The 23375-nt window shown below is 37.9% G+C and overlaps 1 protein-coding gene across 6 annotated transcripts in view; it reads left to right on the plus strand.

Moving 5' to 3' along the window:
• The window catches only part of SYT1 (synaptotagmin 1), a 316371-nt gene that overhangs the window by 217071 nt on the left and 75925 nt on the right, over window positions 1-23375 (plus strand). For 5 of the 6 annotated variants that reach the window (XM_021385239.1, XM_021385240.1, XM_021385242.1 and 2 more), the window contains 3 exons: window positions 7557-7741; window positions 20215-20337; window positions 22641-22808. In XM_021385239.1, the coding sequence (XP_021240914.1) occupies window positions 7557-7741; window positions 20215-20337; window positions 22641-22808 (476 nt within the window). The remainder of the gene's footprint in view (window positions 1-7556; window positions 7742-20214; window positions 20338-22640; window positions 22809-23375) is intronic. The other variant, XM_021385238.1, reaches the window with a different exon arrangement.

A 23375-nucleotide genomic window follows, 5' to 3' on the forward strand; every position in this document is an offset into this window, starting at 1 on the left:
TTAAAAGTTCTAACGTTTGACATCTACGATGAATGACTAATTCTGGTAAGGAATGCAATTCCTCTTTTCAAAAATGAAATTCAGCCCAATCCTCATATTTGCAGGGAAAGCTTTGAAAATGTGACAAAAATATATTCCTAAGTGCTTAGAAACTGAGAAGTAAAATAAAACAAAAACTGTTCATTGCATACAATGAATGAAATCAGCTAAGAAAATCAAATATAGATAGGCAAAATTGTGGTTTTTTTCCATCAATTTCATTACTTTTGACTCTCGATTTCTGAGTCCTAAGATTTATATGGTGGGAGTATTTTGTCCATTTTCAAATTCCAGTTTGAAGTCAGAGGCAGTTTCATGACTTTTTGTTGTACTCTTCCTTTAAACTATCAATCAGAGTGAAACATGTCATGGGAAAAATGAAATGCTCTTTAATCACAAATTGTCATTGTCCACATGATGGAAAACAGTCATCTCAATCTTCTGCAGATTTGTTTGTCAGTGTTGAATATTAGCTTCATGAGTTGTTTTGTGCCTTCTCAGGAAAGTATTTGGACTCAGCTGCTGTTGATACATACACTGTTTTTGGAAAGCCTTCAGCAAACCTGTCTGGCTTCCAGATCCGGTTCGAGGCTCCAGCTTTCTTCATCTTCGCCAGCTGCTCACTGTGTCCGGTGCTTTCTCTGGCAATTATCTAGAGCCTGAATTGATTTATTTTATTTTAAAAGCTGTATGGCTGCAGATATAATGAACTGATAGGAAGCATCAGTCTAAAAATATTATCCACTTGATTAGAAAGCATTTTCCACTAAAGTTTTTCCTTTCTCTATTCCATTTTCTCTAGTAAATGACCTAGTGGTTTTGTTGGACAGGGAAAGGAGTTAGATTTGTTGAACTGGCCAGCATTGCAGCCCTTTGCAAGGGACATGCAGCAGGGAGCTGGGCTGCTGTTTTCTCCTCTGGGCTGCTGCATGCCAACTGGTAGAGACATGCTGGAGGCAGTGGGGATACACTTTTCTGTAGAAGTCAGTGGGTGAAATGTAATGGAGCTGCTGAACTTGCCCAAGGAAAGGGGACGCAGCAGCAAGAGGGAGGACTGGGAGCTGTGGGAGGATGAGAGAGATGGTAGCACTGCACGGTAGCTCCCAGAGACCGTGTCTGATGGTGGCTGAGCTGAAGACAAGCCTGAGAGAGCAGCCCAGACCCACAGCAACACAACCAGCAGAAGGGAAATTTGTTTTAACTCTCTTTTGCTTGTATTGTGTTTAATTTTGAGTTCAAGAAAGAATGAGCTGGTTAACAGAGGATCTATTTTTGGTTTAGTATTTATTCAGATGAAACCTGACACTTAAGCTTGAAAGCCCTGCTGATCTCTCTGAAGAGCTGCTGTCAAGGAGACATCTCAGCAGCTTCACTGCCTCACTGTCCAGTCTCACCTGGAGACTCCTGGCCTTGCCTTTTCAGCCATGTTTCTCAGGAGATGAGAGCAAAGGAGCTAATGAAACTGAGCAGTGAGGACCTGAGGGAGAAAAGGAGCAAAATGCATAGGAGAGAGGGAGAGCAACTGAGATAGAAATAGTTCTGCTCTGCACAACTAGGTAGATGTGTTTTACCACAACCTGCAGCTCCCATGTGCCCTAAAAGGTGAATTAGTACTAACAATAATAAATGTAATAGACTTGGAAATTTTCATAGTAGATGTGGTTCACTTTCAGGTAAATATTTTGGTCATTTTAAGCATTTTGACTTCCAGCCCTGGGGCATGCATCAGGTTCTCAAATGGACCAACCTCTTCAGCTAAATTTGTAGCAATATCTGAGATTCCTGCTAAATTCAGTATCAGTTTATTTGCAAAGACATGAATGTTCAACCATGTGAAGTTGGCATAATTTCACATGAGGATATCTAACAAACAAGATATTGGCAGGAGTATATTCAATGAGCGAAGCCCATGACATCAGTGGAGTTTCACAGACTATTTTCATGTGGGAAACTTTCACCGTCAAAACATACATCTCTTAACTCAGTTAAAGCCTCAGTAACTTCCGTAAAATATTCATGGCAAGAGTATTATGCAACAGCACATTGCTCAAGAAGTAGAGGAGGGACAATACAGCACAAGAGAACTTTTTTTTTAACAGGAACCTTACTAAGGGTTCCTGTTAGGTCAAAACCATTAACTCAAACACATAAAAAATCAGAGATAAATGTAAGAATGTGAAAATAGTGTTTTGCAAACAGGCTGTTAGAGCAAGGTTTCATATATAAGAGTGTTTGGGGAGGATATATAGCTGTGTAAGCCCGAAGGTTAGCATTTAATCACCAGTATTTTTAAGTGTGTATTTGCCGTTTTTCTCTGCCTCCTTTACAAGTAATTCTACCACGTATCAGTATTTCCTTTTCTTTACATTGATCACCATTGTATTCCTTCTGCTGTGAATAGTGGTATCCATTGGATCCTTGCTCTTAATACTTGTTCTTTTTTTTTAAAGTAATTTCTAATGAAAGTCAAATGGGTTCCCAGAATGTGGCCTCTTGGGAGTTGCTATAGGGAAAGAATATGGCTATATATTATTTTTGCTTTCTGAATCATCATAGAATCATAGAATCATAGAATGGCCTGGGTTGAAAAGGACCTCAAATATCATCTAGTTTCAACCCCCGGTGCCGTGGGCAGGGTCACCAACCACTAGACCAGGCTAGAATGGAAGCTGTAAGTGCAAAAAAAGCTACAGTAAAACTGCAATTTAATAAATGAAAACTGCCACTGCACTCATGCTTAGGTGACCAGAGATTTAGCTTAATGTGGTGCACTTCACTTACAGCTATGTGACAGTTGCTTCTTCCTGTTAAGTATCATGCCCCCTCTGAAACATAGGTTATTAATATGTATCAATTGCAACATACCATGAGCCTTTGTACAATAATATGGAATCTGCCATCATCTGATAGTCCTTTGCTGTCACAGTTTAAATGGGGCTGTTAATTACTTAATTGGGAGTTGTCATTCGATAGCTTTCTTGGTAAGGAAGTCTTTGCTGTTTAATTCAGCTTTGTCTCTTCAGTTCTTTCTTGACCTTCCTTCTCTTTGGATTCTTTTTTAAGCTAATGAGGTTTCCTCTGACATTACACGCAGAAAGGGAGGAAAATTATTAGGATGAAGGATTTTATTCTCTTTTACAGACTACAGCACTTTGATGCTGTTACACATTTTGTGACTTCCCTCTTACTGTCTTTCCTTGGGACCAAATGTCCTCTGAGGCATTTGATAATTTTAGATCGTCTGACAGGAATGTCAGTTTTAGACCCAAGACCTGTATCTCTCCAAGCATTCTGTGTAAGGCTAAGTAAGGATATGTTTATATAAAGGGCACAATTTGTAGCTTGTAAATGGAGTGCCTCGGTAATACATATTTTCCTTTGCATCTAGCATATTTGGTGGAACAAGATTTAATGACAGGGTGGGATACAATCTATATTTAGTACAATGAAATAAAACCAAATCTGTGGTGTGAAGCAGTTTGTCCTGAGGACCCAGTGCCACACAGCAGACTTTGTAGGGGTAATGCTTCGGACTGTGTTTGCTCCCATGGACTGAGTGCCTTTTGCAGTTTGGAGCACCATTAGGGTAGCTCTAGGAGCAAGTATTGCCACTACTTCCATCATGCCCTTCCTGAGCTTGCACACTGGGTGTCTAAACATGGCAAGTGGGGATGGTCTGGAGATCTGCCTCAACAGTCCATTCTTAAGTCCGAACTGAAATGATGTCAGTGCACTACAGCTGCCATATTTGTGAAATGGATGCAGGTGCATCAAATGGTCCACAATATGCACACAACCCTGGCTGACCTTCATGGTAGGAAACAACACAGAGAGAGAGAGAGATCACAATTCCTTTAGCTACTTCCATTTCTAACTGATGTTCAGCATGAGTGAAGGACGCAGTGTTTGTACCAAAAATGTCTTAATTGTCAACACAATGCTGGAGAGTTTATTCTTCCCAGTGCCCTACTATTGCTCAGGAAAAAGCCATGCATTTCATTTTCCCTGCAATTTCCTTTTATTTCACTCCTGCATTTCTGAGTGTACACTGCTTGGATTGGATCAATAAGACTAATTAAAAACTTTGCTTACTAACTATGCTACCTCAGCAGATCTCCTCCTATAGATTTGTCTGTAAGGGCCTTGGAGGTTCACCAAATCATGTAGTGATTCATGACAGTGTCTTTAAGACCACAGGAGCAGAACAAAGAAAATAGCACTGAAATACCAGAAAGCTTATGCACATATTAATTATACTTAAAGCTATAGCTTTTCCTTGACAGCTTACTTAAGTATTGCTTGTTTCAAAGCACCCCCTTGTGCTGGCACTAGGTAAGACAAATTGTACAAGAAGCTTCTGGCTCTCTGATACCTCTCTGTCACTTGGTCAGGATCTGTGTTTTTCATGTCACCCAAACCCTTTTGTCTGCTGCAGAGGCCTTTTGCTTAATGGCTCATGTCCAAAGACCTCCTGAGGTTTCAAACTACGCTACTGAACCCAATCAAGCTGATTTAATATAGATGGAGGTAGCCTTCAAACTGTAGATTCCCATTGTTGATCACTAGGAAAATGAAATTATGTGAACGTCTTATGTGTGGGAAAGTCTAACTAGATTTAAGCATTATGAATCTCTGAAGGGAGCCACTCAGTAACAAAAAGTTCATATACTATCCATAAGGTTTTTGTATATGCTTTTCACAGTTGGTATGCCAAAATATTAAAGACTGTGGTTTTGAGACTTCCAAAGTTTGAGTCACCTTGGTCATTTTATTCTGGGCTGTCCAAAACTACTTTCTAGAGATATATTTTTTCTGGAATTCAGGCTCTTCTGGCAGCGTCATGAATTGAGAGGAACAAATACGAAAACCCTCGAAGTCTATAATAATTTTGGAAAATCTTGCCTGCATTACGTAAAATGATTAACATTTATTTAGATAATGCTTTTGAAAGGCAACAAACATCATTTCAAAGCTAGTGATAACAATATGTTTTGCTTCTCTTGAATCTAACACATGTATCCACTGCCAGCAATATTAGATTGGGCGATCTCTGTCAGTGGCAATGTTCTGCTGAGACATCTCCTTGACAGAGACAATGCACTTTCACTGGGGAAAAAAATCCATTCCTTTTTGTTTTTTCAGACTTGAATGTTGAAGACGTTTTGGAAAATTTCCAGATTCTGGGTTACCTCAGTTTTTTATTCTTTATTGCTTATGCTTTCTGTAATAAAAATGGAGCACTTTTTCTTTGGGCAGATAAATGAGGAATTCTGTATAATTCTTTGTGTCTCAGATATTAATTTGGCGATCATTTAATTGCATCACAAGAGCTATTGGGTGAAATTAAATTACAAATAGATGAAAGCAGACAATGCATTATAAAAAAAAAAAAAAAAAAAAAAGAGGTATCTGCAAGTGTCTGAAATTCTCCCTAAGGCACCCTACATTGGTCATGCTCCAGAGTACCACAGCAACAGTGCTAGAATACCACTTTGCACAACAGCTTCAGCACACAGGCACCTGACTTCACTCCCTACACAAGCTTCTTCATCTGTAGCATACATATTTATATATCCTACTAACACCCACATTCCCTGTCTCCTCAGTTCCTTGGTTCTCCCAGCTTAGCTGCATGTGATGTGCTCCGCCTCTCTTTCCTCCCACAGTGCCATCCTGCCAGCAGAACCCATCCTATACTCTTGCTGCTCCCTGTTTTGCCTTACACAGTGCTTTGAGCATTCCTGGCAAAACAGCAAAACAAATAGCTGATAAATTTAGGCACATCATTCATTTCTCTATTGACATAACTCTTATGAATTAGCTCAGGTAAAAAATATAGCATTCTGTAAATACAATCTCAAAGGCTATGTGTCTAACACAGTTTAAGTACACCCGTGAAGTTTAAATTTGAAAAGGACACATTGCCTGTGAAAGGCAATGATTTTACATTCCTGAGTGCTGAACGAAAAGATAAAATTTTGTAGAAGTCAGGTGTGCTGTGAAGTGTTACTGTTGCACCAGAACTGAAGCAAAAATGAAAGCATTAATGCATGAAATACAGATTTTTAAGTTGTGGTAAGTGCAGATCTAATGCAAGTTTTATTGCGGAATTCTTGCTGCTGACTCCATAAAATACATCTCATAAACAGCTGTTAATCTGTTCCCTTTATCTTTTAACATTCATTTGTTTAGTAATCAGTTCTCATTTGTTCTACATATGGTATAGTTTCTCTTTTATAGCAGCTGCACGTAATGACCATTTGGAGGCACAAAATGTATTACAAAAATTACTGTTTAACTATTTTCCTACATTATTTTTGTATCTGTCACCAAGGACTTCTGAATGAAAGTTAGAAATTAAAGTCATTAAACAGAGAGTAAGGAAAGTTTAGCTGCTTTGTCCTCTTTCTGAACTGATAATTTCTAGTCAAATTTCCTGTGACCATGCTTCACTCTCTGCTTAGCTCCTTTAAGCAATTAATTTTCTCTATTTATACTGTCCATTCCCTTCTGTGATTCACTGACGTCAACATGTCAAATTTGATTCACTCGTCAGTTTTGCTCTGTATCGTATTAGAGACCTGTAGGTAACACACTCAGAGAGTAACTTGCAGACCTGGTAGACAAAGTGCATTTAGAGATTTTAGAAAATGACAGTTTAAAACATTTAAAGTTTCATCAAGTGTTCTGGTTCAGTGTCGGGATCTGAGGTCATTAAAACTGAGCTGTATGAAGATAATTCCCTCCTGTACTGTTTCAGTGTCATCTTAACTCATTTTTTCCAGTATTCTAATCTTCAACAAGACCATTTTATCACCCTAAGTGTTCTGTATTGTTTATTCATACTAAAGTTGTGCCCAGATTCCTGGACTGAATTAATAAATTGAACAAATGCTTTTCTTGATAGGAAAATATGGGTGAAAGTATAGCTACGTACTGCAACTCTGCTAATATTAGGGTATGATGACTAATAGCACACATGCCCTTGGATTGGCCAGTCCTATGTCCTTGGTCAGTGTTTACTAGTGACCTTGACCTGCGCTGTGTTGTGAGGAGTCTATACAGCAGCAGGCAGAGAAAGAAGTTCGTCAAAACTGGCTGTTGGATCTGATGCCATTCTGAAAATGGGAAATTCCTGGCCAGTTCTGCCCAATTCAGCCACAATGCCAGGTGGGTTGTGGAGATGATTAAAGAAAGCAAACAATTGCCTAAGTATGCCGAACATTTTACAGATCTGCACGGTGTAAATATTTTGGACATACTGTTTTCAGATGGTTGATTTATTCAGAATAGCTGCAAGTTAATTTGAAATGTGTCACCAGGCATGTAAATAGATAGATATTGGCATTGGGGGAAATATACAAAAGATGATGAGGTTTTTTAGAAAGAATTTCAGGCATTTCTGCAAGGCATTTTCTTTGCAAAAGGCTTAGCTGTAAGAGAAATGTGCTTGTTTCCAAAGTTAACCCTACTAACAGTTTACCACCTTCTCTTTTTTGTTTCGTTTTCTCTTCCAGTGCCACCTTGGGCCTTAATAGCCATAGCCATAGTTGCAGTCCTATTAATCCTTACTTGCTGCTTTTGTCTCTGTAAGAAATGCTTGTTCAAAAAGAAGAACAAGAAGAAGGGGAAGGAGAAGGGAGGGAAGAATGCTATTAACATGAAAGATGTTAAAGACTTAGGGAAAACCATGAAAGACCAGGTAAAGTACCTCTCCTTTTCTTCAACTCTTGAGTTATATTTGCAGAATTCTGCCTGTTGTGTCTAACAAAAAATGTTGTGCTTGTCACCTTGGTAGACCCCTCTGTGAAGAGGGGACTGATTGTCAGCATCTTCTCAGTAGTATCATAAAAAGTGAATATGGGTATGGCATCACTGATAAAGCAGCCAACCAGTTTCTCTCTCCTGCTAATAAAATGAACAGACTTGTAATGACTCATCTGGAAGGAGAAAGTTTACTGAGAGTATCTTGGCTGTCACAGAAATGTAGCAAATATGTGCAGTATTCGGCAGTCTTTTTTCAGGACTTTGACCAAGAGCAAGTATAGCATTTATATCTTGCTAGCAGTAGTTCTGAGCACAGGTGATAAACAAACATAGATCTGTACTCTGAATCTCTTTTTACACAAAAGCATAAGGTCAACTGAGAAACAAACAACAGTATAGAAGAGAAAATGAGAAACATGGAAACAAAGGAAAAAAAAAAGAAATCGCATAGAGCATTCAGCACAGTGATGCTGAGAGAATTTATTTTGTGCAAGAGGTAGAGCTTAAAGATAACAGAATATACTTGTAGCTATAAGTCAGTGGAGTAACTTAGAGGAATAGATTAGCATAATGCCCTTTGAGTAGTATCATCTTCATGAGAGCAGACAAACTTGTCCTTTAGATCTACTTCATTAAAGAGAAGCAGAAGGTTGCAGGACCTAATCCTCAGTGCAACAGACTCCATTAATATGTTCCTGAAATACTTTTTTTTTTTTTTTTCAATCAGGATTTTATTATTGTCCTTCTTCCTTATGTTTCTGGTGTTAAGGATTCATAGGGAAAGCTATTGAGAATAAACAGGAGAAGAGGGAAATAAACATGAAGAATTCACATGTTCTTACTGCACTGTCAGATTTCCTAAGCAAAGACAAAGGGCTCTATATTTCAAACAAAAAGTACTGAGGAGACTTAGAGAATTGCTATGTGAAACCTCTTCAGTAGGAGACAATAACTGTAAAGATACTGCATGTGTCTGTGCTCCCAAGACCTTTTGTAAGGTTGAGCCACAGTAATCCAGAAGTGCTTATCCAGCCAATGAGAAAAGATAAAAGCAAAGCAAGGAATGAGTAGTTCCTCCCATTAGCTAGTGTGTGAAGAAAGCTGGGGTTGCGGACTGGTTGATTAGTAATACAAGCCAAATCTGGGAGCCTGAGGAGTAGTGCTGTCAGATCAAGAACAAGATCCCAGAAGAGAAGCCTAGAGAAGAGTAGCTAAGAGTTGTCTGGAGCAGACAAGCACAAGTGGTGGGATGTCACTGTACAGTGATGGAACAGCCACCGATGGGGCTCATCAGCCAGTCTTCAAGAGGTAGCATAATTCTCCAAGCATGTAAGTCATGATAGGGAAGAATATCAAAAGGAGATCTTGTAATTTCGATGGCTGACTGCAGCTATTTCCACTTTCCAAAAGGACAGTTTTTGTTGCTGTTGCTTTATGGATAGTAGCCATTACTGAAATGTCAATGCATTAGACTGCGGTTAGTTTTTCTAGGCTATACACTATACCAATATAGTGAACTTTAGATAGTGCCCTAGTGCACAGCTTCAACCTTGGTTCCACAAGGAGGGAAGATGCCACAGCAGTGTATTGAAGTGCAAAGCTTCAAGTGTAGACACAAGGCAAATTCACACCTGCAAACAGCTTCACCAGCACACAAAGTCAGTAATGTAGGTATACCTGTTTCAAGGTTAGGAAGATAAGTGAGGTTGAACTCAGAATACAACAGAGCAGAAATTTGGGGTTTTCCTTTGAAGATTTTTACTGATTTTGTTTTCTACATATGATGAATATGAAACAAACCCTTTTACTTTAAGCACCCAGATTTAGGATTCATGAATTCCCTGTGTTTAATGTAGAGATTGCATTATTAAGTAATTGTGAGTTATTTCCCCACAAGCTGTACATGGAAAGTCACATCATCAATTGTTGGTTTACCCAGGGCTACTTTTATCTAACTTCTTTCCATTGAAGCAAGGGTAATTTGGAAGAACTCTGATTGTCAGTGGAAAAATCCCTTGTGATGGAGTTTGCTGTGTTCTACCAATGTTACTAATGATAACAAACCTAATACTTCATTGCAGGATAAATAATGTGCAGTTTCTTTATTGATATTAATGTGGAGTTTGTTCCATATCATTTAAGACCACTGTTGTATTGACAATATATTATTAAGTGTTTTTAATTGTATTTGTTAGGACCTGGATAAATGACCATGGATTCTTGGAAAATAAATATATAAAATGCAAATTTTTTTATGTAATTAGTATTGAATTTAATATCTTTATTTTTCCTGGAAAAATTTGATAAAAGCTGATTCGTGCCTCCTTATTTATCAAAAAAAGTAGCTCAAACTTTGAAATGTTGCACAGTTAGGTATTTAGAGATTATTCCATTCAAAATATTCTGTATAGGTATTTAAACATACTTTTGCCCACATATTTTGTGATTTAACTGACATGGTTTGGTTTGCACAGTTAAACCCGAGGAGGATAGATTCTCAGCTGATGTAAGTGTTGGACCCTAAATAAGTGACTGCATCACCAGCTCTTTAGCCTGTTTTCTTCTTAAGTGTCTGGGATTTCTAAAACAGGTTGATTGAGTTAACTCCCTTCATTTCATACCAGTCAGTAGTGTATACATTTTAGGTCCTTGTTGTTCTATAGTTTCTAACAACTTAATTCCTAATTTTTGAAAACTCAGCTGTCTTTTCTTTTTTTTTCTTTTTTTTTTTCCAGCATGAGTGATTTTTTATTCTGACAGTTTAATCCGGAATTATTATTGCAGGCTTTAGTATACCAGGCAGAGTTCAATGCAATGTTAAATGTAAAATACTTCACTAAAGAGGAATGAATCACTTCAGAGGTTCTGTCATAAAGGAGAAAGGGGTAAAAAATAAAAAAGTAATTGTAAATCGAGATGTTAATCTATTGCCTTTATAAAGGGCAACCTACAATACCAAAAATCTTAAATGTTATCAAAAAACAAAAAGCTTAGTTCAGTCATTGTTAAGACTGAACGTACAAGTGCTAATTACCTGCTGCCTTCAGCTGAGAGTACATAATAGCAGTTGATAGGCACTTGGCATCTTCCAAGATCCTAGTTCCCTAGGCGCACTAAACTTGAAAGGGAGCAGCATTTGGCAGTATCAGCCTCTGCAAGTATAATTTCCAGCTTAGCCTGGTTTAGTTTGTCAAAGAGAACTTCTGGCTTACATGTGCCCATGCTGACCTGCACGTCCATCCCAAACCCTTACAGAGCTGTGTAATTTGACATAGGTAAAGATCCTTTTGACACAGTGACTCAGTTGGATCAATAGCCGTGCACAATAGCTAGATATTATAGAATAAGTGAAATAATTTTTCTTTCTGTTAGACTTATGCTTTGAAATGACCACTTTCCTGAACACAACTTTTAGTCTGATTTTTAAACGAGAAACTGTTTGTGAAATAGTATAGATTATGAGCAAATATTATTGCAATAAAGTGAGAGAAAAGTTTAAAATAAGACAAGGCTTCCAGTCTTTAAACACATTTCTACGGCTCTCCATGGTTACTTTTTCAAGTAGAGTACACAGCTCTGCCAAGAGCTAGGGGGAGGAGAAGATTCTGTTTGGGGAGGCAAATTATTATAAGAATGCACTACTGTAAAAAGGTCATTTCTCCATGGTTTTTGCTACTGTTCGTATGTGGATGTTTTAATTTTTATTTCTTCCTTCTATGTCCTCCTTGTCTGTGTTGTGTCTCATGACTGTTCTGGATTGTCACTTGCGGTAGGTTTACTTTGCTATTCGGACGCACCTAGTCTAAAGCTCTGATACATATAGTCTTCTGACAGCTCTGGCTCCTCAGCTGAGATTTATATGTAGTAGCTTTGGTACACACATCAAGAGGCTGAACCAAACTGATTGGGTATTTTCTTGGTGGGGGGAGGCTAGAGGAGGTGAAAAGAAGAGGTTGTTATTTTTTCTGCAGTTCAAATATTACGTCAAACTGTACTAGAAAGCTCAAGTTTGAAATCAATAAGTACCTAGAAATAACTTGCTGGTGTTATTTCCTTCTGGTATAAATGTCACCATATCAAAAGTAGACAAAAGCAGTAAGTATTTTTTACTGTCTTTTTCTTAGCATCAGTGAAATTAATGGTACCTCATGAAACTTGCTGTGGTCTCTCACATCATCTCAGTACAGTGCACATGCTTTAAGTTCATAGTACTCCATTCCAAACTCTTCTATGTGATCTTACTTCAGATTTCTGTGGGTGCAGCTGAGTGACCACTGGCACCAGCATTTTTATGAGATCTTCCCGTCTCACTTCTCATCTTTGTAACTTCCCAGTCCCTGCCATGTATCCAGTGGCTCCTGCTGCTTTTTACCTTAGGAAAAAAAGGCCCCAAACACCCAGCCCTAGAGACGCTGTAAAAGCTGCTGATTTATTGGGTCTGAATTTAATGCATTGGTAGAGCAAAATTCTTGCTTAAGCTCAGCCTATGGGCTGAGGAAAGGAATAGACTTAATCATTCCAGTCATGAACAATGGCACTGAAAAATTACTAAAATTTAGCTCTGTTGCTTGGAGTGTAGTTGCTGTGGTCATCTGAATCTTTTCTTAGGTCACAAAGCATTTTTGGAGAAGGAGATTTAATATGCCAGTCATTCCTCGTTGCATCAGGCTGAAACACTATCACTAGTGAAACATTCTTGTTTTTCAATGGATGTGTCTGCTAAATGAAACAGCAGACTTGAGATCAGCTGTATGTGCTATAGCCTGGAACATATAGAGTATACTTCTGGCTTGCTGTGGCCTTCAGTCATTCACTAACTTCTCTGGATCTTTGTTTTTCCTTCCTGTAGGCCTTCCTTTTCCACTGGGTTATGTACTAACTTCATCACGACATTATGGTTAGTTTTCTTGTATTAATTGCAGTGAAATTATGGGAAATTATAAAGTAATAAGATAGTGAGAGCTGCAATTGCAGCAGACAATTTCAGCAGTAAACCCTTTTCCTTCAACGAAACAAAATACTGAAGGGAAGAGCTTTTTAATGTACCTTCAGAAATAATTCAAAGTCATGTGCGTTGACCTGGTAGCGTGAGGAAAATTGGTAAAATGAAGTCAGTAAAATCTGCACTAGCTTCCAAAGAGCCTGGATTTCACTCAAAGGAACCCAAGCCTTTATTTCCAAGTATAATCCAGTAGGGTCTTCTGTGGGGATAGGAACACTAGCTGGCAGTGGTCTTTTCTTCTGCAACGTATACTTGTGTTTATTTCTTTTCCCAGTTGAATGCTTAGAGAATAGTGAGAATTAGAGAATGCCACCTGTCAGTCTCAGCAAGCCAGTTCCCATTTGTTGGTATCTTCAGCCCATGCTGATGCTACTGTTCATAATGGTTTATCCATAATGCAGTGAAGTATCCTAATTCACACTCAGAAAGACAGCACATGCTGCAGACAGAGAACTGTGCAGAAAATTAGTCAAAAAACAATGTGAACAAGTCTTTCTTAGAAAACAAGCCAAATTATTGTACTGTGATGGTCAAAATGAGTTGATTGAGTCCCATTTGTATATTAATTCCACCTCAGGCTCAAACAGTCATCCTACTGTTTTTTTTTTACACCTGTCTCTGAAGCCAACTGTTTGGCATGCATAAAACTTCCTGAAAAAATGTGAAAGCAACATGGTTATGAAGATACAGTGTTACATATGAGTACGTTCTACAAAGTTTTCTGCAAAATTCTTATTTAGCATAGATTAATATTAGACTTAATAACCTTGGAAATATGAAAGCAACATCTATTGAAAGCCGCACAGCTGGGCTTATTTGCATTCCTATCTCTTCCCCTCAGCCACTCCCAAGAAGACATAGGAGCCTGCTATGCATGATTCCTGCATTTCTTTTTCCTTTCTTTCAAAAATATTTTCCCTGTAAAATAACTAATGATACTTTTATTGTAACCTCTTCTACTGTTAGGATAAAATGAAGATACACTTTCATGTCTTGTTTTCTGTACTGAAGGTCTTACCACTGGAATCTTCCGTAGTCAAGGATGTTTATTTCTTGCATTCTCTTGATTAACAGACCAGGTTTTGAATTGTTTATTCAAGACCAGAGTCTGCAGGTTCCTAATGAGTTGTGTCTGGGAGGTATGCAATTATTCCATAAATTAAGTGATTTGAATCACACTCTCAAGACATTCACATGTATCCACTGATTATGTGGAGAGCACAGCTCCTACGATAAGTGCCTGAAGTTATTGGAAATGAGTAACCTACAACAGGAACAGCAGTTCATATTAATGAGTTATGAACTTCAAACTCTATTGGGAGTATTTATTTGTTCAGTTTTTAAGCAAAGGCATGTATTCTTTGCAAACAGAAAGGTGGATAATGTGTATGAATAGCAGAATAACCTTCAGGTTTGAGAATATCAGATACTTGATAAGGTTCCATTTAAAGGATGGTCAAAGCTTATCTCTTTTTATGTAAATGAGCCAGAAGGACAGTTCTTTGCCAACTTTTTCTTCTTTATATCAGTGTAGCACCCAATAAATCATGTCCAGCTATATTTAGATTAATTTGCATTGTTAAATAGATGTAGCACTAATTATATAGTATGACAATTTTTAAACAGAAATAAATCTAGTACTCAGAGTGGTCCTTCCATGCCCAGGAGCCAGCTCTATCCCCAAGCATGCTTCCATCTGGCTGTCTGCCATTCGTTTGGGAAGGATGGAGAACAATTGATTGAGCAGCATGCACTGGCCAAGCAGCCTAAATCTGCCTCCTACTCACAGCCTGCTGCTTAGCACAACGAACCACTGCCATATGGGTAGTGGGGGCAGAGCATGCTAGCATACGTGCAAGAGCTCTTGCATCTTTTTGTTCACTCACATGGGCCCAGTGTTCAATGCACAACCATGATCCACAGGGTGAGCTTCCAAAATCGACCCCTGGGTTGACATTGTCTGAATCTTTTTTCAGCAAATAAACTCTGGCAACAAGAAAAAAAAAAAAGTTAATTTGAGGACTTAAAGGCTCCAACTTGAATCTACGTATCCGTATTTTACATTTAATACATCCCTGTATTGAACCAAAAGAAATCAGCATTTCAGCACTCCAACAATTCAGTGAGCTTTTAAGCTGAATGTGATGGCCTCGTGTCAGAGAGCTCCTAAAGAAAGAAAGCCTTTGGGTAATCCAGCAGACCATTTAAAACCTGGATAACAAGCAAGGAAGTAGTGTCAGGGCATCGCATGCTGGACGCAGCAGGGTCATTCTGTGCATCAGTGTGGCCCACTGCTGGTGAGTGAGGCCAACAGTCTTACAGCAGTAATGGCAAAGTCAATTTCACAGAGGCCAAAACCTGGCTCAACCACTGGAAACCCATGCACAACAAGCTCTTTAAATTAATTCATGGAGAGAAAGCAGATGCTGAAAGAATGAAATGTTGCCTCTCCTTCTGAGGGACTCTGGTAGAAAATGTGTTACAATTGCAGGCTTTTCTGTTTTGTGATAGAGAATCAGCCAGGAATTTTTAAAGGCTTTTCTTTTCCCCCAGGATAAAAATTGGCCACATCAGAATTGTGGTGTACTTGAATGTGAAAGAAATTGATAAGAACTGCACCACCATTAGGTGCAGCCATTCCTAAGTATGGACATCAATAGGAGGAAAAATTGCCTTTCTGATAAATTCATTGTTGGACATGGCACAGAACATTCTCGCTACAAAATAATATTGTTTACTTCCATTCAAGTCAGCAGGCATTGTATAAGCCTGAGGACTGGGCATCACTCATGTGTTAAAAAAATCTCCTTCACCACGTGAACAAGAGGACTGATTGACAGGGCAGGCGTAGAAGGAAGTCAGACTGCAGCACGTACCACGGTGAAATAACCTTACAGGCTGCAGTCAACATTTTGTTTTCCTTCCTAACATGTCTCCTTCTTGCTTACTGGGGACTTTTTTCCTTACAAGTGAGGCCATAGGTCACCTCATGAATGGAATCAACCCTTAAACACTGCTAATGAAAATTTTTCCGTACCTACAACAGTGAAAGACACTCTGCTTGCAGTCCTAAATAGATTGTGAAGTAAGCATTAAGAAAGACACAAAGATAACTGAGACCAGAATCAAAGAGCAAAGTGCACCTTCTTGGGTCTTTTCATCTTCACAGTGACTCAGATAGGATTGTGACCTCTGCCTTGCTTTGCAGGAGGCAGTGAAGTACACTTTGGGGAGAGAGTAAATAAAAAGCTGCATGGAGCTGTTTTAATCCCATGCGGATTGTGCTCTGTGGTGGATAGCAGTGGTGAAAACCCATTGATAGGGTGTGGGTCCATTGGTGGAGCTGAGCTGAAAGCAAAGGATGTTCACAGCATCAGAAGAGCAGCATCACTGCCAGGAGGTTTTTGCTGGCTGCTGCAGTGAAGCACGGAGGAAGCCCAGGAAATGCAAGAACCCAGTGCAGGGCATGGAGTCTGTATAGCTGCAATCACAGGCACTGCTTTGGGTTTTCTTTGCCTTTTTTTTTACGTAAATAATGAAACTACAAAAAAAAAATTGAAAATGACGCATTTTCCTTAAAAACCCAGAAGAAAAGAGAAGACCGTAAAACCACTCTTAACTATATTACAGAAGTGAAGAAAGACCCAGTAGATTAAACTGTGGATGTCTGCTGTAATTTAGCTCTGTTTGTTGTAGAAGCCACTACAGAGCAGATGAGCTTGGGAACAATTGACTAAGCATGGCACAGAAAAGAAAATCCTAATGGCATATGTAAATTTATGTCTGCACTCTTGGTTCAAACTAGTTACAGAGCACATTCAAATAAGGATTAAATGAGATTGCTCACAGAATTCGTTTTCCAGCTCTAAGGAAACATACATTGTGTGGCTCTGTTACAGTCCCTGGCACAACATAACTTTTCCCACTTGCTGATTTCATTACATGTGAATATGTCACCTTGTAATGGTTGTATTAGACTAACACTTTTTTGGACATTCTTAGTTAAGCATACATTTTTCAGAGCCTTACACACGTGTAAGAGGATATAGACATTTCTTTGCAGTTTATTTCTCTATGTGTTCACGTGAATGAAATTCTCAGACTTCCCTAATTAGAAAAAATAAATGTTTTTCAGCATGATGAAATAATAGATTTCTGTGCTGCATATTTCACAGGAAAAGCATTAAAGATGTCATGGAATTAAAAGAACATTTGGGAACGAAAGGGGCTTATAATTCTCTGCACTGAAATTCAGACTTTCTGATCACAGTCATGTCTGCTGAAGAGGCTTGAGTTGGAAGTTAGCTTGTAATTAAAAATATTTTGCTTATTTTAAAACCAATAAAATATAGCTGCTTATTTTAACTGATTGTAGCAATACAGCAATAAGAACCAACATAGTGCAATACAGTGTACTGTAAATTGAGGGTTGCAGTGCCATTCCATTATTGATCTTTCAGAATATCTCAGTACAAAACAAGAATCTCTATGGGGTGTTTCACATACTTTGAAGCAATTCAATTTCTCTTTGGAACACAGCAGCAGCATCACACATGAGAAAATTCTGTGCTTCCCTTGACCCATCTTCTTAAAGCATTGTCCTCTAATCTGAAAGCAAATTCCTCTCCTGAACTTAAAAACTGTTACTCAGACAGGTTTAGAACTAACCATTTGTCATTTATTCCCTCCTCCCCCCACTCCTAAACCTTGGCCACATCTGAACGCCGTCTCATTCTTGTTTCTTAGTTCTTCAAGGTCAAGAAGAATAATATAGCTACTCAGCTGATGTGAGTAACGTGAAACATTTTCCCTCTCTCCTGGGAAATAGCTTTCATCTTCCAATAGGACTCTCATAACCTATGGAGAAGAGTTTACCAATCATGCAGTGTTTTGTGCCTGCACTTCAGAACTCCCTTGCAAGAGTTCTACAAACTCCTTACCCTCCTTTTGTATTTTCTAAGGACATAGTAAGAATTTTTTCACAATAACATAGCCACAGCTCTCACATCTCCTGATGTGATAGCTGTGCAGAAAAGTACATAATTTTTTCTGGAGAGAATATGGATGTGTAACTTTTGCCTCGCTGCAATAGTTACAGATGCCTCATAGCTGGAAAGGATCATGGAAGGATCTCTTTGCAGTCTCCACTTTGTTCCTGAGGAATGGCTATAGGATTGTTCTGCTCAAACTGAATCCAAGTCAAAAGTAGGTGTAATAGCAGAAAGGCCAACGGTTATCCCAGAAACAGTGATATCACTCTTCTATCACGCAGTCCTCTGCTAGGGCAATACTGAGATGATTCAGTGGATCTTGGAGTTCGCATCCCATTCTGAGTTAATGCTTCATGTTGTCTCTAGGCTCTGACCAATGTAATTGCTTCGCCTGGATTGAGTCACATCTTTTTTTTTCTTTTTTCTTTAATTTGTGATCACAGAATCTTGAGATTATTTTTATTACCAATGAAAGCAAGGTGTTTGGTATAATCATGTCACTCCATATCCAGAAATTCCCATGTCTGGTCCTGCAGGATTTGTGTCCAGACTGGCTTTGCTCCAACATTATCTTCTTGCTACGTTTGTTGTTGTGTTAAGAAAAATGTTGTTGTGCCACAGCCAGGGAACTCAGTTCTGCAAGTAAAATATCTCAAAATACTATTAGGTAGTCCAGTCCTTCCGAACACAAATGGTTTAGTTCAGAAAGTATTAACATTAGGGGTGATTCTCATCCATTGTCAACCTTTCCCACCAATCGCAACATCCTGGTACACTGTAATTTATGTTCCTACTAAAGAGTCCATCATTCACTAACATTCAGATATTTAACTCTAACACAGCTCCTCTGCCTGCATAAATCAATGTTGCTGCATTGATTTCAGTTGAGCCATGCCAGCTGAATTGCTAGCTTTTTTTCAAAAAGTAGAAAAATAATTGCTTAATACTGTACAGTTTTCAGCCTGACCTTTTGAATTTTAGGTCTGGCTTCTGAAAAATAACATTTTCTACTTCAGAGATCAATCTTTCCTCTTACCACACCCACGCAACTATTGCGTGGCCCCCACTTCCTTCATGGCTGAGTGAGAATGTTAATGCTCTTCTGCAGTTTTTATTTTGTTTTCACAAACCACCATCAGCAGTAGGTATTGCTGCTTTCCAGCCTCACTGTCTCTTCAGCTGTAGAGCTCCAGCTGCAACCTATTGTATATAAATGCTGTAGATTTCTTCAGACCACATCACATTGTGAAAAAAAAAAACGAAAGAACAAAATAAACCAGATCAAATCTTATTATTGCACTCAGTAGTCTGTCTGTGCAGGCAGAAGCTCCATAGTGAAGGGACTTTCATCCAGACAGGGCTCTTAAAGATAAACATGTTCCTTACCATTGTGTGCAAATCAGAATTCTGGATGAGTGCTTTCAGTATTGTTTCCTTGCTTTAACAATTTAAACTTTATTTTCACATTTCCTCATCACTTTTGTCTGTTTTTCAGTTCTTACGCAGAGAAGAATCTGCTTATATAAAACTGCATATATAGGTGTATTTTGTATGGTTTAATAGTTGTATAAATTCCTTTTTTCACAGTGCAAATACTTCTGCTTTCTGGTACAGCAAAAAAAAAAAGATGACTTTGTTTAGTATTTTCACTGCATAACTGCTGCCTCCTTTGAAAATAGCAGGCTTTATATAATAGGCAAAACTGTAAGGAGTTAAGTATTTATTTTTATTTATTTATTTCCAAGCAAACTACAATAAGCTTTCAATCAATTTGGTTCAGCTATGCTTTACAAGAAGAATGAATAAAAAGGAAACTGGTCTCGGGAGGGAGGGAAAAGGAGAAACATGCATTTGCTAATGGCATGGTGATACCTTTGCTTCCATATTCATTCTAAATAAACATAAAAAATGTTTGGCGTATGATTGTAGGAAGAACTCATCCACAACACATGCTCTTTATCATAGTAATCCTACAGAAGCGTGTTGCCAATTGCAAGTGATTCACAGCATGCACAATCAGGTTTCACATTGCCAAGATATCCTTAAGTTGAATGAATGCGTGACTTTGCTTATTTAATAGCATGTTTGCCTCCTTGTGCCTCTTTAAGAGATGGTGTGAGCCCAGAACAATTCTTTGGTTTGAAGTTGATATTTTCTTTCTACTTTCAGGTTTAATGACAGTTGTTGCTTGTAATATTCCAAGAAGCTTTCTTCCTACTTCCATTGCTTGCTTGCTGATTTACTACATATTGAGCAACCTAAATAGTATAAATATATATATGTAAACTGCATATTTGGATTTCTGCCGTCATGCTTGCTTTTAATGGCTTCAAAATAGATTTGAGGACAGTGTCTGATTTAAACTAGTACTTAAGAGTTAATCTTATATATTAGTTCTACATTCTTTCTTTCTAGGCTCTTAAGGATGATGATGCTGAGACTGGGTTGACTGATGGGGAAGAGAAAGAAGAGCCCAAAGAAGTGGAGAAGCTAGGGAAAATCCAATATTCTTTGGATTATGACTTCCAGAACAATCAGGTTTGAAACAACGAGCCTGTAACATTTCAGTTCTCTGTGTGCAAGGGGAGAATGAACTTATACCCATAGGTACAGCAGATATTTATGAAATCCTTACAGCATGTACTGAGTAAAGGAAGAATGCAAGACTGAAGATGCATGACGGAAGTACTACTAAATTAGCGTTCAGTGGACTCTGAATTCATAACTATAATCAAAACTGAAGACAGTTTTATCTAATTATTGTTAATAATGTATTGAACTGTCACCAGTTGATATCAAGCCACATTATACTATGAAGCCTACATGTGAACAGCAAAAGATAGCTTCTGCCTCTGGGTATTTAAAATATAAGCAAACAAAAGATGGGAGGAAAAAGAGAGGGACCTAAAAGTAAATTGATTCATCAGTAGCTTTTTTAACAAGTTCATAAAATTACCAGAAGTAGCTTTCTCTCACTGCTTCATGTCCACTTTGCCTTATTAACTTGCTATCTCAGATTCTGTTGTTCTCCATGAAAGTGCACCTTTTTGGTAAAGAAAATTTAGTTAGGAACTAAAAAGCAAATAAAAAGTTTTGTCCCCCCAAGAACAGGAAAGTTGAACAGGAAGAATCTCCAGTCAAGGGCTGATTTTGAGAACTGTATTTTATGAAAGGATACATGATAGGAAAGCTACAAATTCATAGAAGCATGCAGTATTTAATTAACATAGTAAATTCTCAAGGTACGGATTCCTATTTTATTTTGCTGTTCTAAAACATGCTGCGCTTTGGAATTTATTGGAGGATAGATGATTTAGAAGAGTAGAAAAGGAGTTTTAAATTGGTAGAGAATGGTATAGGTTTGGTTTTGCTTGAAACTGAAAACCAAAACTGAGGCTATTAATTTGTTGCAGGGTTAAGACTGAAGACAAAATAACTAACATACTTCCTAGAGCATGACGCCTCAGTTTTAGAGAGATGAATTTTAGTAGGGAATTGAATTGCTTTTCCAATCTGTTAACTACATGCCATAGATTTGTTTTCACTCTTTGATTTAAAAGACATGTTGATCCTGTACCTATTCATGTATTTATGAAATATTACGCATCTAGAATAAGAATGTGAGAGAAGAGGAAAGGTTCTCTAGTTATGACTAAATTGAAATGCTTCATGGCACTTGAGAGGTCCATACTTCGGAAATCATGCAGGCCACACAATGGTTTTAAAACTAGAAAAAATAGGTCCAGCTTTGAGGAATCTCCCAGCAGCCAGGAGCTGCTTTCCTTGTTTGTCTATAATGTTCTTTATTCCATTTGTTAGACCTTCCATTTCCAATTTTAAGCAATTCATCCCCGAGAGGGGCCAATATGTTGTGACTGAAGAACTGATACAGAAGAAAGTATTCTCAGATTTTCTTCCCAGCTCCTAATCACTTGTCTCCAGATTGACCTTGAAAAGTCACTTGAATGTTTTAGTTCCATGTCCATGAAATAAGAATGAAAAGTATTTTCTTAACTTCACTATGCTGATGCAGTCTAATGTAGGCTGGGAAGTCTAGACAACATATCATATGACTGCATCTGTTACACTAAAAAATGGCTGTGGTATTTACATGTTTCAAATGTGCTTCAGTTCTATTTTTAAAATGTGTTAAGAGATTTAAGATACTAACTTTTCTGTCTTACAGTGAGATTAAGAGTTGTTATTCAGACGTAGTTAACAATGGTTAGTTTTCATGAGATTTCATTTTGAAAATGTTGTCCCCAGATTACTGCCTAGATCAACCTATACACACAGCAAGAGAAATGAAATATAAGGAAGACTGCAAGACCCATTTGTTTTCAGTCAAGCTCTACCTTAAGATTTGCTTTTGATATATTACCTTTTTGTGTTTTGAGGGGAAAGGTTAAGTGTTGGGGATTTAGAACACAAATTTTGTAGTCAAAATTAGACATTCTTGATTGTTTAATAATGTGATTTCTATTCATGGTGCCCAGCATAGAAAAATAATGCATAAGAGGCGATAGCAATTGAAAGTTATTTGATTGCAGTCTTTAAAAAGATGAAGTCTGTATTTATCTGTAATCAGCTGCCCTTTGAAAACCTCTTTTCCGCTTAAAAACAGCTTTTGTACTGTCTGCATCTGCCATAATTGGTTTTCAAAACTCTGTAGTGTTGCTTCGTTTGCCTTCCTTGAAGGTCAGGGGGGAACTGTTTTTCATAGACCAGAAATAGAGTGTGAATGTGTACTTCTCTGTTATAGGGTGTTTTTTTTCAGTTGTTTGGTTGTTTTAATAAACATCTCTTCGAACTTTCATTCTACTCTTTTTCTGTCTTTTCAGCTTCTGGTTGGGATTATTCAAGCAGCTGAGCTGCCTGCATTAGATATGGGTGGTACATCTGATCCCTATGTGAAAGTGTTCCTGCTGCCTGATAAGAAGAAGAAATATGAGACAAAAGTCCACAGGAAGACCCTTAACCCTGTCTTCAATGAGCAATTTACATTCAAGGTATTTTTTTTTTATAATTATTGAAACATTTTTATTTACCCACTATGTATCTCATGCTGGACTACATAGTTAGATGTTTTAGATAATTGGTAACAGCAGCATGGTGATTTTTCCTGTTTTTCCACTGATGTTCAATCTAAGATGAAAATGATGTAACACAGGGACAGATCTCAGCAGGTATAAAAGGCACCGTTTGATTTTAGGCATTTCAGTTATCCTGATTTATGACAATCTGATCCATATTTTATGGCTGGATAAAACGTACAAGAAAGTCAGAAAACAGTGACACTTCGACAAATGTCAGGTGAATTTCACTAAACCAGCATTTTCTTTAAATATCTCTGTAGCCTGATTTATGAATTTCAGTATACCGTTTCTTTTTGCCTCAAAAATAAATTAAAACTCAAGGGAGGTAAATGGATGAAGGACAATATGGCAGATTAATCTCGCTAGACTTTGTCATAGCTATTCTTTACCGTGCTACTTTATGTATGAATAGAAATCACTTCTTGGCTTATTAATATATATATTAAATAAATGTATCTAACCACTACATTGTAATGTCTA

This window comes from Numida meleagris, chromosome 1, assembly GCF_002078875.1.
Source record: "Numida meleagris isolate 19003 breed g44 Domestic line chromosome 1, NumMel1.0, whole genome shotgun sequence".
Taxonomy (NCBI): Eukaryota; Metazoa; Chordata; class Aves; order Galliformes; family Numididae; genus Numida; species Numida meleagris.